The sequence below is a fragment of the Balaenoptera acutorostrata genome, chromosome 1 (assembly GCF_949987535.1).
Source record: "Balaenoptera acutorostrata chromosome 1, mBalAcu1.1, whole genome shotgun sequence".
Taxonomy (NCBI): Eukaryota; Metazoa; Chordata; class Mammalia; order Artiodactyla; family Balaenopteridae; genus Balaenoptera; species Balaenoptera acutorostrata.
In genome coordinates this window covers 66,422,708-66,438,703 of record NC_080064.1, presented here as the reverse complement: position 1 = coordinate 66,438,703, position 15,996 = coordinate 66,422,708, and the positions used below count along the sequence as shown (strand labels likewise).

The following is a 15,996-nucleotide window of genomic DNA, read 5'->3' as shown; positions in this document are numbered from 1 at the left end:
GTCTGGTTTCGTTTGGTTTTGTAATTAAGATTTGCCCTGAATGTTCTGTGAGGCTCAGTGATCCCAGTCACAATGACAGACTTTAAAGTTTTAAATGGTTTTCCAGAAAATGGTCTTTCCTTGCTAACATTTGTAACTACAATTTTCCACAACCAGACAAAAAGTCAATTAATGAAACTTATAGTACCTCAAATTAAACCAATTTAATTCAGTATTCAAAAATTTCAAGTGCTCTTACGTGTAAGTCATGTGATAGATTTCTCTCAAAGACTCTTGGCATCTTTCATTCATTTTAATTAAATCTGCTGATGTAAAGCTGTATGAATTTTTCACTTTAGAAATCTGCTAGGAGATTAAAAAACAAAGGTCAAGATACATATATACTCTTATGAAATAAAACATACAGATTTAAAACAATAGAAGTATAGGTACTCAGGTTAATCACTAATTTTTCAGGTAATAATCTCACAAAAAAAGTCCCAAATAATGTTTATGAAAGAGAAAAGGAAAATCACTTCTAAAGTTAAAGCAGAATTTTTTAACCTGGTCCATCTGACATGACTATTTTTACAGGTCTTAAAGGAGCCATGTAGAAATGTTAAAACACTACATCTTATTACCAAGTAATAATATGCATGGTAGATAGTAATCCTCACTCCCTCTCTGATCCCTCCCTGTCTTAGCCCTTGACCCATATCCAAACCTCACTCAATCTCTAACCCATTACTAACTCTCAGCCCATTCTTTACTTCATCCATCCCTCATTACTTGGTAATACAATACGTATTTTAAAGACCCGTAAGTTGAATGGTTTGTTTTTGTCAAAAGGTACTCCCTGGGGGCAGAGAAAACAAAGATTAGAGTGGGTTAGACTTTCCCAAACTGGTATATTGTGGAGGAGTTAACATGTATATAGAAAAAAATATCACCCTGGCCCAAAGGTTTGGCAATACTGGATTTTAAAAAATCAAGCAAATTTCTCTACTTTAGGACTTTTATTAAACCTTTAATAGGCAGATGTGCATTGAGAAGAGATAGTACAGTACTTTCCAAACTTCTTTGATCAAAACTTCCTTTTGGACTTTTTCTTCATTTTCCTTTTTTTACCCATACCAAGCTCCCAGAACTGTGGGAAACACTGTGTTTGGTATTTCTCTAAAAAAAAATCTTCTCATTCGCTTTTCGATTAGTAAAGCTATTAGGTGGGTGGGTAGGAGTAAGAGAAGCAATACACAAAACATTCAGAAATTCGTCATGTAATACTCAAGAAGTGCCTGAAAATATGTAAATGCAATTCTGTAAAATCAGAAACAATAATTTCCTAACCAAAACTCTAGAATGAACCTTAATAAACTCTGAAGGAAGCTGATCATTGGGTAGGGTTGTACAATCTGTAGTCATCTGAATGAAAAATCCTCGAACGGAGCTAAAACTTGTCCTTAAAGGAAGACTATATTTTTCTGCAAGCTGCGATATCATTCCTAGTGACCAGAAACAAGAAAAACAAAAACAAAGAAATTTTAGTGAGAAAAATTACTCTTCGTGTTTAAAAAAATCATATAACTTTTTCTTGTTATTTTATATATAAGTAGGAAGGTCTTGTTACCTTTTTTTTTTTTTGAAGTATAGTTGTTTCACAACATTGCATTTGTTTCATGTGTGCAACATAGTGATCCAGTGGGATTTTTTGCACATTATATTCCATTATAGGTTATTACAAGATATTGAATATAATTCCCTGTGTTATATAGTAAATCCTTATCACTTATCTATTTTATGTATAGTAGTTTGTATCTGTTAATTCCATACTCTTAATTTGTCCCTCCCTCCCTCTCCCCTGTGGTAACCATGAGTTTGTTTCCTATGTCTGTGAGTCTGTTCCCGTTTTGTATATAGATTCATTTGTATTATTTTTAATTTTTTTCAACTTTGAAGGCAGGAAAGATTTTTTTAATGACATTTAATACAAGAGACCCATTGTCTACTCCTGGATATCTCTGTGTCTCCTAAGAGAAGACACTTGTGAGTCCAATTAAAACTCAACTTAAGCCACTAACTTGTGGTCACAACTGTGTCATTCATCTGTGTTTGCCCCACCACGGTGTCGAGCCCACTGCTCTGTTCAGTGCTGGTAGGTGTTCTATCAATGTTTGCCAATTTAATAAATGACTGAATAAATAAAAAAGTGAATGAGAAAAACTTAGAGCCTTAGCCAGGTTCTCCTTCTGATCATTTAGATGGTGCTTACTTCCAAATTAACTGAGAAGGACCTGGTGCTAGAATAAAAATAAACAGCTTACTAAAAAGTAAAAAAGTTTAAACAAGTTAAAAAAGTAAGAAGTAAAAAAATAGTTTTTTTTTATAAAAAGGCCAATAAAAACAAAACCAAAAAATCAAATAAATGATAGAAGGTTCCACTTTTAGCTAGGATATTAAAAAGTCACAAAAAACCATCAGTGCCACTGTAACCATGAGAAAACAATAAATTTAGAAATTTTCTGTCATAAAAGTTATTGAAAGAGATCTGGACACAAGTCTAAATGAACGGAATTCCAGAGAGAGACAAGCCCTAGATCACTGGGCATGAGTAAGTGGAAGGCAGCTGCTGTTGGTAAAGAAACTCTGCTGGGATGAGGAGGAATGAGCCACGCTTCAACCAGCCAGGCCTGGCTGCTTGGCAGATTGGAAAACAGAGAGAGAGCCAGCTCTCGCCGTAACCCATTCTCCCTCCCGATATTTTTTTAAATTAATTTTTATTGTAGTACAGTTGCTTTACAATGTTGTGTAAGTTTCTACCGTACAGCAAAATGAATCAGCTATACATATACATATATCCCCCTTTTTGGATTTCCTTCCCATTTAGGTCACCACAGTGCATTAAGTAGAGTTCCCTGTGCTACACAGTATGTTCTCATTAATTATCTATTTTACATATAGTATCAATAGTGTATATGTGTCAATCCCAATCTCCCAATCATCCCACCACCCCCACTTTCCCTCTTGGTATCCATACGTTTGTTCTCCACATCAGGGTCTCAATTTCTGCTTTGCAAATAAAATCATCTATACCATTTTTCTAGATTCTACGTATATGCGTTAATATACGATATTTGTTTCTCTCTTTCTGACTTACTCCCTCTAGGTCCATCCACGTCTCTACAATTGACCCAATTTTGTTCCTTTTTATGGCTGAGTAATATTCCATTGTATATATGTACCACACCTTCTTTATCCATTCCTCTGTTGATGGACATTTCTGTTGCTTCCATGTCCTTGCTATTGTAGTGCTGCAGTGAACACTGGGGTGCATGTGTCTTTTTGAATTATTGTTTTCTCTGGGTATATGCCCTGTAGTGGGATTGCTGGGTCATATGGTAGCTCTATTTTTAGTTTTTTAAGGAACAGCCATACTGTTTTCCATAGTGGCTGTATCAATTTACATTCCCACCAACAGTGCAAGAGGGTTCCCTTTTCTCCACATCCTCTCCAGCATTTATTGTATATAGATTTTTTGGTGATAGCCATTCTGACCCGTGTGAGGTGATCTCATTGTAGGTTTGATTCACATTTCTCTAATAATTAGTGACACTGAGCATCTTTTCATGTGCCTCTTGGCCATCTGTATGTCTTCCTGGAGAAATGTGTTTAGGTCTTCTGCCCATTTTTTGTTTGGGTTGTTTGTTTCTTTGATATTGAGCTGCATGAGCTGCTTGTATATTTTGGAGATTAATCCTTTGTCAGTTACTTCATTTGCAAATATTTTCTCCCATTCTGAGGGTTGTCTTTTCGTCTTATGGTTTCCTTTGCTATGCAAAGGCTTTTAAGTTTCATTAGGTCCCATTTGTTTATTTTTGTTTTTATTTTCATTACTCTAGGAAGTGAGTCAAAAAAGATCTTGCTGTGATTTACGTCAAAGAATGTTCTGCCTATGTTTTCCTGTAAGAGTTTTATAGTGTCTGGCCTTACATTTAGGTCTTTAATCCATTTTGAGTTCAATGATTAACTCTTATCAATTCTTCCTTCAACCTCTGCATCTCTCTCTTCTCATATACACCCTAAATAATGCTTTGTTAACTTGTAATAACTTATAATAGTTCCTCTTTCCATTGCTCCACTCAAATTCACTCAACATATCTCCTTGATCAATTTCATTCCATAGAGCAAAAACATCTCAGTGCCTCTTCATTCTCCTTGGGAAAAAACTCCAATCTGGCCTTCGAAAACTAAATTCTGATCCCCAGTCTACATTTCTGACCTTATCTCTTAGTAGTTCTGTAAGGAAATGCCCTATACCATCCTAACAAATTTCCTCACTCATCCCTTAAGGTTTCCTCAGGCCATTGTGCTTCAGTTTGTACCACTGCCAGAGGGCAGAATTCCTTTTTAGGCTATTCTACTAAAAATATTCCCATCCGTTATGCCTCCACACTCAGTCACACTCTGACCCCTCTAACCTACTATTTTTTTCTTCATGTATCTTAAATCCATGTGAAATTATGTACTATATATGATTGATATACTTTATATATCAATATGGATATATATATATATATATATATATATATATACACACACACACATACATATGTGTGTATGTTTCTTTATTATCTGTCTCTACTACTATTATAGCTTCATGAGGACAGGGACTTTGTTCTATTCACTATGTATTCCCAGTACCTAGGACAGTGTCTATATTAACTAGGAGATTAGTAAATTCACAAAATGAATTACTGTACTAGCTGAAATGCTACCTCTTCTAGACAAAAATGATATCTCTTCCTCCAATGAAACCCTTTAGCACTGATAGCCAGTATTTTTCATGCAATTTATACTCAACATTGTACAAAGGTAAACTACTCTCCTAGCCTTCATGTAACCCTATATTTAAATTTGAAGGAACTCTAAATTTAAGTTTGTAGAAAAGAAGGGACACATTATAACACTTTGAGATCTTTTTTTTTTTAAAGGCTCCTTAAATGATAATATCTGTTAACATTATCTGTTATTTGTTTTGGTAACAAAAAATAAATTTAAAATATGCATCATTAATATAATCAGCAAAAAAGCACAACATGTCCTAAAAAAATTTGTTTTATTTCTAAAAAACAGAAAAAATATGTTCAAGTAATTAAATTACCTGCTATGTCATCTACAATCTCTGTATATGTTCTTCTGGCTATGTCAAGAAATTCATTTATGTTAGACCTCACTGCATAGCACTTCTGAGTCCTCATGTTCAGGCATCCTTTCATGTATCTTGCATCATCATTAATTACTGTTTTAATCTTGTCAAGTATGATTACAAACCTAAAAAAGAACATTATAGGCAATAAGTCAAACAGTTATGTTAATTGATAATTTGAATAACAGTTAATGATAGCAAATAACATATTTTCTTAAAATTACTGTTGAAAATTATTTTGTAAATAAATAAGCAATATATATAAAATTACATAAATTAGGACTGTGACTACATCAATTGTAAACTATTTCGTCAGTCATTACTCTCCTAAAATAACATGAGACCACCAAGAACAATCCTACAATTGCTAATAAACAGATCTCCCAAATTACACATACTAACTGTGTCTGTGAATATAAAATATATCCTTGAAGCACTTTATAAAAATTCTGGCTTCATGCTCACTGACTCAATAAACATTTACTTATACCATGTAGCAATCACTGTGTTAGGTGCAGGGATTCAAAGAAGGATTAACATATGGTCCTTGCCCTCAGCTGGTGCAAGGGAGATTAAGCATATTATGAGACAGTATAACAGGAACCTTTCAATTATCAGTGTCTAAGTGCAGTGATCATGCAGACCAGGAGTCTGGTAACACCTATTTTCCTAACCTTTTATTTTACAGTATTCTGTTCTGTATTTATCTGTAATAATTCGGTTTTATTAACCTCATTTTCTGACCTCACATAAGGTGTGAATCTTGAATCAATGAAATAACAGTTTTTAAGTATCACAAGTCTTTTTGTTCAAGAACCAAGGTGCCACTGCTAAAAGCAATACTAAAAGTAAACTGTAATTAGATCTTATTCAGTATTCATATAGACTATTTTTTGGTTACATTAAGTCCTTCATGATTTAACACAAAAGAATAATATATTTTTATATTTGCAAGTCTTTCCTTGGAGAATAGTTAAAAGAAAAAAAGAAATATTAAAATTTTGTATGATTTCAATTTTTAATGCTATTCTAATTGTCCATTAACACAAACCCTCAATGTGCTGTTACCCTATTTATTGGTATTTATAAAATGTAATATATAAATAAATTTTTAATGAACAGTTTAAAATTTCTGTTAACCAAAGCTCAAGTAATTGTTCTATAGAATACAATTAGAGTTCTTAAAATCAGTTATGATCAGGAAGAAAGAAATAATCTGCTGTTTTATTAACAGTTGAATGACAAAGACCTCTTATCTTCCAAGGAACCATAGTAAGCTCTTAATAAAGGTGTGTTACAGTTCTTCAGAGTAATCTATTAAAGAATAAAGAAAAAGATAGTTAAGGATAATAAATTACGACATTATTCAAACAAAGCATTTTAGACTTGTTTAGTACTTTACATTTTACCAAGTATTTTCTTGCTTCATCTTCTCATTTATATACTCATAACAGAAATTTTAGGTATGTAGGTGAAGACAGGTTGTATCTGGCCCATTTTTCAGATAAAGAGCACATGGCTAAACAGTGGCATCCACTGCTTTACTATTATGACTTTTATTTTTCTTGCCGCCCAACTAATATTAACATTAAACTACTTATTAATGTAGTTTAACTAGTTTAATTAGCTACTTATTAATGCAGTTAAACAGTTATCATTGTACATTCAGAGTACTCTACATATAACTCCAAAATTTGGTTTAAATGTATTAATACATTAAACTAAAAAAGTGTTTTGTATATTTGTAAATAGAGCAACTTCTCCATTCTTATATGGCAAAAGTAGGGATTTTATTTTGCTTAATGGAAACTATGAGTGATCACTATTCGAATAAACAGAAAAGAGAGAAAACATAGGTAACCTGACTTTTACCTCCTATTTTAGTTTTGTTATGAGGCAATGGCAATAACTTTTTTGCTTATTAATAGAAAAATAATATTTACATGCCAATAAAAACTAGGAATGCATAAGAGCATAAAGAAAAACATTTAAATCACTCATTATTCTACCACCTTTCCAAAGATAAATATCATAAGTATTATGATGTATTTCCTGTCCCTTTTTCAAATCAAAAAATTTATATCATTACATGCTCCTTTTCTCCCCCATCTATTTAAAAGTAGATAAGAAAAATCACCATTCTGTAACCATCAGAGTTACTTCAGGTAAGAGTCATTAATAAATAACAAAATCAATGGGTGAAAGTTTGACAAGAAACAGTATATTTACACAGTCTCACGGTATCTCTCCACAGATTACTTATAACTTTATAGTGAAGTAATTAATCAAAGTTATTATCACCAAGAAGGGAAAGAAAAATGACATCATGTGCCTCCTGATGTAATACACTGAGAAAGATACAACATTGCTCATAGAGTATTATTGCCAAATATGTGCAAGCAGTATTTAATCATGAGGAAACAATCACACAAACTGAGGAATATCTTATTAAACAACTGACCCGGCGCCTGTGGCCGCTGGTTTCCCTTCACATTTGGCACCGCCAGGGCTCTTGTGATCCAAGCGGTCATACCACCTCTGCACCTGGTCCTCACAGGGGAAGACCAAGAGCTCCAAGGCAGCCTCAGGACCAGACTCCTGTGGGTGGACCACATGCAGAGGTGGGGATAAAACCAAAGCTGAACCCCAGGGACAGGGTGACTAAGGAAGAAGATCGAAAATCTTTCCATCAGCTGTACAAGCTGCAGATCAAATCCCCACTAGGAAGACCCTGTTTTTATAGAATATCTGAGTAGACAATGAGTGTTCCCACAAATGAAAACGGTCTAGCTCTGGCAGCTGTGGACTTTCGGGGCAAGCACATGCAGGAACTGGGCCAGATCAGAGTCTGAGTGATCCCCACAGGGCACACAGCAGGTCCAGAGATCAGCCCAGAGGCAGAGGAGGGCCTCTTGGGGAGGCAGAGGTGAGCTGTGGCTCATGGCATGTAAGGACACTTACAGTGGAGATTCCAGGGAAACATAATTATTACTATTAATTTTATTACGTTTTGATTCATTCTGTTGTTGGCTCTAGCTTTTTTTTCTTTTTGTTTGTTTGTTGTTTAGTTTTGTTTTTATTTAAATTCAGTCTTCTGGGATCTCCATGGTTTATAAAATATTTTTATTTTTATTTTTTTATAAATTTCTATTTTCACTTTGCTTTTATGTTGTTCTGTGTTCTTTTCCCTTATTTTTTTCCTTCCTCTTTTTCTTTAATATATTTTTCTTTTTTTTCTTTTTTCTTTTTTTTTATATTTCCATTTCTACTTTGCTTTTCTGTTGCCTGTGTTTTTTCCCTTTTTATTTTATTTTATTTTATTATTTTTAAATTATTTTTATCAGTTCTGTTTCCTTGCTTTATTCGTTTGGCACACTGGTTTGGTTTTTAGGTTATGTGTTTATGTTAGTTTTAATCCTAATTGTTTGATTTCATTTTTGAGTTCTTGTATTTCTCTGGTTGTTCTCTTGATTTTTGTTTTATTTGGCTCTGTTTTGTTTCTTACATGTGTCTGTGTGTTTCCTTGTTTCTGGTTTTGTTTTTACAATTTCTCCAGGGTTCTGTTTGCCTTCTTTTTCTTTCTTTAATATACTTTCTATTTTTTAAAATATATTTCTATTTCTACATTGTTTTTCTGTTGTTCTGTCTTTTTTCCCCTTTCTCTTTTTCTTTTTTTTTTTTATACCATTTTTGTCGGTTTGTTTTGTTTCTTTGCTTCATTCTTCAGTTAGAATTCTGCTTTGGTTTTGCTTTTTGGTTTTGGGTTTTTGTCAGCTTTCCTCTTAATTGATTTCATTCTTGGGTTCTTCTGTTTGTCTGGTTGTTCTCCTGCTATTTGATTTATTTGGTTCTGTTTTTGTTTCTTTTCTGTGTGTGTGGCATGTTTCCTTGCTTCTGTTTCCATTTGTTTGATTTTACTTTTTACCATTTGTCTGGGGTTTTGTTAGTCTTTTTTTTTTTTTTTAATCCCCTTTATTGCCAGGATAAGTGACTTGCGGGGTCTTGGTTCCTCGACCAGAAGATGGGCCTGAGGCTCTGGAATGGCAGCACTGAATCCAGGATGCTGGACTACCAGAGAATTCCTGGTCCCAGGGAAGATTAACTGCCAAGAGCTCTCACTGAGGCCTCTATCTGAATCCAAGACCCAGGTCCACCCAACTGCCAGCAGCTCCCAGCACTGGACACGTCATACCAAACAACAAACAAGACAGGAACACAAACCCACCCATCAGCACACAGACTATCTAAAGTCATACTAAGCTAACAAACACCCCAAAACAAATCACCTGACACGGCCCTGCTCATCAGAGGGAAAAGACTCAGCTCCACCCACCAGAACGCATCAGGATACCTACACAAGACACTGGACCAACACCACCACCAGGGGCAGAGAACAGAAGTAAGAGGAACTGTGATCCTGCAGCCTAGGGAAAAGAGACCTCAAATACTGTATATTAGACAAAATAAGAAGACAGAGAAATATCTTACCGGCAAAGGAGCAAGATTAAAATGCACAAGACCGAATAAATGAAGAGGAAATAGGCAAACTAACTGAAAAAGAATTCAGAGTAATGATAGTAAAGATGATCCAAAATCTTGGAAATACAACACAGAAAATACAAGAAACGTTTAACAAGGACCTGGAAGAACTAAAGAGCAAACAAACATTAATGAACAACACAATAACTGAAATAAAAAACACTCTAGAAGGAATCAATAGCAGAATAACTGAGGCAGAAGAATGGATTAGAGAGCTGGAAGATAAAATGGTGGAAATAAATGTCGCAGAGCAGAGTAAAGAAAAAAGAATGAAAAGAATGGAGGACAGTCTCCGAAACCTCTGGGACAACATTAAGCACACCAACATTCAAATTATAGGCGTCCCAGAAGAAGAAGAAGAAGAAAAAAATGGAGCTGAAAATATTTGAAAAGATTATAGTTGAAAAATTCCCCAACATGGGAAAGGAAATAGCCACCCAAGTCCAGGAAGCACAGAGAGTCCCATACAGGATAAACCCAAGGAGAAACATGCCAAGACACATATTAATCGAGCTAACAAAAATTAAACACAAAGAAAAAATATTAAAAGCAACAAGGGAAAAGCAACAAAAAGCATACAAGGGAATCCCCATAAGATTAACAGCTGATATTTCAGCAGAAACTGTACAGGCCAGAAGAGAGTGGGAAGATATATTTAAAGTGATGAAAGGGAAAAACCTACAACCAAGATTACTCTACCCAGCAAGGATCACATTCAGATTTGACAGAGAAATCAAAAGCTTTACAGACAAGCAAAAGCTAAGAGAATTCAGCACTACCAAACCAGCTTTACAACAAATGCTAAAGGAACTTCTCTAGGCAGGAAACACAAGAGGAGGAAACGACTTACAAAAACAAACCCAAAATAATTAAGATAATGTAATAGGAACATACATTTCAATAATTATCTTAAACGTAAATGGATTAAATGCCCCAACCAAGGGACCCAGACTGGCTGAACGGATACAAAAACGAGACCCATATATATGCTGTCTACAAGAGACCACTTCAGAACAAGGGACACATACAGACTGAAAGTAAGGGGATGGAAAAAGATATTCCATGCAAATGGAAAACAAAAGAAAGCTGGAGTAGCAATAGTCATATCAGACAAAATAAAATTAAAATAAAGACTATTACAAGAGACAAGGAAGGACACTACATAATGATCAAGGGATCAATCCAAGAAGAAGATATAACAATTGTAAATATGTATGCACCCAACATAGGAGCACCTCGATACGTAAGGCAAATGCAAACAGCCATAAAAGGGGAAATCAACAGTAACACAACAATAGTAGATGACTTTAACACCCCACTTACACCAATCAACAGATCATCCAAACAGAAAATAAATAAGGAAACACAAGCTTTAAATGACACATTAAACAAGATGGACTTAATTGATATTTATAGGATATTCCATCCTAAAACAACAGAATACACTTTCTTCTCAAGTGCTCATGGAACATTCTCCAGGATAGACCATATCTTGGGTCACAAATCAAGCCTTGGTAAATTTAAGAAAACTGAAATCATATCAAGTATCTTTTCCAACCACAACGCTATGAGACTAGATATCAATTACAGGAAAAAAATCTGTAAAAAATATAAACACATGGAGGCTAAGCAATACGCTACTAAATAACCAAGAGATCACTGAAGAAATCAAAGAGGAAATCAAAAAATACCTGGAAACAAATGACAATGAAAACACAATGACCCAAAACCTATGGGATGCAGCAAAAGCTGTTCTAAGAGGGAATTTTATAGCAACACAATCCTACCTTAAGAAACAAGAAAAATCTCAAACAAACAACCTAACCTTACACCTAAAGCAATTAGAGAAAGAGGAACAAAACAACTCAAAGTTAGCAGACGGAAAGAAATCATAAAGACCAGATAAGATATAAATAAAAAGAAATGAAGGAAACAATAGCAAAGATCAATAAAAGTAAAAGCTGGTTCTTTGAGAAGATAAACAAAATTGATAGACCATTAGCCAGACTCATCAGAAAAAAAAGGGAGAAGACTCAAATCAACAGAATTAGAAATGAAAAAGGACAAGCAACTACTGACACTGCAGAAATACAAAGGATCCTGAGAGTGTACTACAAGCAACTATATGCCAATAAAAGGGACAACCTGGAAGAAATAGACAAATTCTTACAAAAGTATGGTTATACTTTTTCAGGATTGAACCAGGAAGAAATAGAAAACATGAACAGACCAATCACAAGCACTGAAATTGAAACTGTGATTAACAATCTTCCAACAAGCAGAAGTCCAGGGCCAAATGGCTTCAAAGGTGAATTCTATCAAACATTTAGAGAAGAGCTAACACCTATCCTTCTCAAACTCTCCCAAAATATAGCAGAGGGAGGAACACTCCTAAACTCATTCTATGAGGCCACCATCACCCTGATACCAAAACCAGACAAAGATATCACAAAGAGAGAAAACTACAGGCCAATATCACTGAGGAACACAGATGCAAAAATCCTCAACAAAATACTAGCAAACAGAATCCAACAGCACATTAAAAGGATCATACACCATGATCAAGTGGGGTTTATCCCAGGAATGCAAGGATTCTTCAATATATGCAAATCAATCAATGTGATACACCATATTAAGAAACTGAAGTATATAAACCATGATAATCTCAATAGATGCAGAAAAAGCTTCTGACAACATTCAACACCCATTTACAACAAAAACTCTCCAAAAAGTGGGCATAGAGGGAACCTACCTCAACATAATAAAAGCCATATGACAAACCTACAGCCAACATCATTCTCAATGGTGAAAAACTGAAAGCATTTCCTCTAAGATCAGGAACAAGACAAGGTTGCCCACTCTCACCACTATTATTCAACATAGTTTTGGAAGTTTTAGCCACGGCAGTCAGAGAAGAAAAAGAAATGAAATGAATCCAAGTAGGAAAAGAAGAAGTGAAACTGTCACTGTTTACAGATGACATGATATTATACATAGAAAATCCTAAAGATGCTACCAGAAAACTACTAGAGCTAATCAATGAATTTGGTAAACTAGCAGGATACAAAATTAATGCACAGAAATCTCTTGCATTCCTATACACTAACAACAAAAAATCAGAAAGAGAAATCAAGGAAACACTCCCATTTACCATTGCAACAAAAACATAAAATACCGAGGAATAAACTTACCTAAGGAGGCCAACGACTTGTATATAGAAAACTATAAGACACTGATGAAAGAAATCAAAGACAATACAGACAGATGGAAAGATATACCATGTTCTTGGATTGGAAGAATCAACATTGTGAAAGTGACTATATTACCCAAAGCATCTACAGATTCAGTGCAATCCTTATCAAATTACCAATGGTATTTTTCACAGAACTAGAACAAAAAATGTGACAATTTGTATGGAAACACAAAAGACCTCGAAAAGCAACCTTGAGAAATAAAAATGGAACTGGAGGAATCAGGCTCCCTGACTTCAGATATACTACAAGGCTATAGTAATCAAGACAGTATGGTACTGGCACAAAACAGAAATATAGATCAATGGAACAGGACAGAAAGCCCAGAGATAAACCCACGCACATATAGTCACCTTATCTTTGACAAAGGAGGCAAGAATATACAATGTAGAAAAGACAGCCTCTTCAATAAGTGGAGCTAGGAAAAGTGGACAGCTACATGTAAAAGAATGAAATTAGAACACTCCATAACACCATACACAAAAATAAACTCAAAATGGATTAAAGACCTAAATGTAAGGCCAGATACTATAAAACTCTGAGAGGAAAACATAGGCAGAACACTCTATGACATAAATCACAGCAAGATCTTTTTTGACCCACCTCCTGAAATAATGGAAATAAAATCAAAAGTAAACAAATGGGACCTAATTAAAGTTCAAGCTTTTGCACAGCAAAGGAAACCATAAACAAGATAAAAAGACAACCATCAGAATGGGAGAAAATATTTGCAAATGAAGCAACTGACAAAGGATTAATCTCCAAAATACACAAGCAGCTCTGTAGCTCAATATCAAAAAAACAAACAACCTAATCCAAAAATGAGCAGAAGACTAAATAGACATTTCTCCAAAGAAGACATACAGATTGCCAAGAAACACATGAAAAGATGCTCAACATCACTAATCATTAGAGAAATGCAAACAACCACAATGAGGTATCTCCTCACACTGGTCACAATGGTCATCATCAAAAAATGTACCAACAATAAATGCTGGAGAGGGTGTGGAGAAAAGGGTTTCCTCCTACACTGTTGGTGGGAATGTAAATTGATACATCCACTATGGAGGACAATATGGAGGTTCCTTAGAAAACTAAAAATAGAATTACCATATGACCCAGCAATCTCACTACTGGGCATATACCCTGAGAAAACCATAATTCAAAAAGATACATGTACCACAATGTTCACTGCAGCATTGTTTACAATTGCCAGGACATGGAAGCAAGCTAAATGTCCATCAACACATGAATGGATAAAGAAGATGTGGCACATATATACAACGGAATATTACTCAGCCATAAAAAGGAGCGAAATTGAGTTATGTGTACTGAGGTGGAGGGACCTAGAGTGTCATACAGAGTGAAGTAAGTTAGTAAGACAAAAAGAAATATTGTATGCTAACACACATATATGGGATCTAAATAAACGGTACTGATGAAACTAGAGGCAGGGCAGGAATAAAGGTGCAGATGTAGAGAATGGACTTGAGGACAGAGAGGGGGAAGGGGAAGCTGGGACGAAGTAAGAGAGTAGCACTGACATATATTCATTACCAAATGTATAATGGATGGCTAGTGGAAAGCTGCTGCATAGCACAGGGAGATCAGCTTGATGCTTTGTGACCACCTCGAGGGGTGAGATAGGGAGGGTGGGAGGGAGGCGCAAGAGGGAGGGGATATGGGGAAATATGTATACTTGTAGCTGATACACTTTGTTGCACAACAGAAGCTAACACAACACTGGAAACCAATTATATTCCAATAAAGATATTAAAAAAAAAACTGACCCTATACTCTTCAAGATGTCAGTATCACAAAAGGCAAAGAAAGGCTGAGAAACTTTTCACTTTAAAAAAGTGTAAAGAAACCATGACATTAAATACAATGCATGGTCCTTGACTGGATCATGTACCAGGAAAAAAAAAATACCATAAAAACAGTATTAGGACAACTGGAAAAATGTGAATATAGGCTATATATAATATACAGTTGATCCTTGAACAACACGGGTTTGAACTGTGAGGGTCCAGTTATGGGTGGATTTTTTTCAATAGTACAATAAATACCACAGTACTACATGATCTGCGGTTAGTTGAATCTGCAGATATGGAACTGCAGATACAGAGGAACTGCAGATGTGGAGGAACTGAATATTCAAAGGGTCAACAATAAGTTATATGCAGAATTTCCACTGCACGCAGGGTTGGTGTCCCTGACCCCCATGTTGTTCAAGGGTCAACTTAATAGTATTTTACCAATGTTAAATATCCTGAATTTTTAAATCATATTGTGGTTATGCAAGAGAACATCTTTGTTCTTAGGAGATATGCACTTTAGCATTTAGGTACTGCAACTTATTCTCAAATGGTTCAGTAAGGTAATAATAAGGACAATAATATGTGTGTGTGCTGTGTGTGGAAAGAGAGAGAATATGGGAATTCATTATACTATTCTCGCAACTTACCGTATGAAATTTTTTCAAAACAAAAAGTTTAAAAAAGCTGATGCTAGACATGTTTAAACAACATATACACATAAAAATTACCTTTAAAGGATCCACGAGTTCCAAGGTATGTTTTAGGTATATTAAATTTGTTATCTTTGATTCAGCTGCATTAACCTATTAAGATAAAAATCCAAATGTGGACACCATAAATATTTAACACATTAATGGGTTTTCCTCTTGAACATTCTACACTTACATTTCCCATACATTTTTATTTATCAACCTAGGCAGGATAACAGCCTAGACAATGGTTACAAATTACTGACCCATCATGATAAGCCTAATGCACTAGTCTCCTGTAAGTCTGACAGTGAGAAGAGTTCACCTCACTGTATCCAACTTTCATTTCTATATAAAACCCTTTGTGTCCAGCTTAACCTACAGTAGCAATAGGAGATACAATTTAATACTGACCAGCACTAAGAGACTAAGATTAATTTTAAACGGCAGAAAAGACACTGATAAATGGATGATACTTGAAAAACTGAATCCAAACCTCCCAGATAGTTATAGAA

The 15,996-nt window shown here is 34.9% G+C and overlaps 1 protein-coding gene across 1 annotated transcript in view; it reads right to left on the bottom strand.

Annotated features, from left to right (window-relative positions):
- MSH4 (mutS homolog 4) overlaps positions 1–15,996 on the bottom strand; it is a 99,210-nt gene that overhangs the window by 30,738 nt on the left and 52,476 nt on the right. The window contains exons 9-13 of the mRNA XM_007182352.3: positions 15,521–15,595; positions 6,432–6,496; positions 5,138–5,307; positions 1,345–1,481; positions 239–342 (exon numbers count right to left, since the gene is read on the bottom strand). Coding sequence (XP_007182414.2) covers positions 239–342; positions 1,345–1,481; positions 5,138–5,307; positions 6,432–6,496; positions 15,521–15,595 — 551 coding nt within the window. The remainder of the gene's footprint in view (positions 1–238; positions 343–1,344; positions 1,482–5,137; positions 5,308–6,431; positions 6,497–15,520; positions 15,596–15,996) is intronic.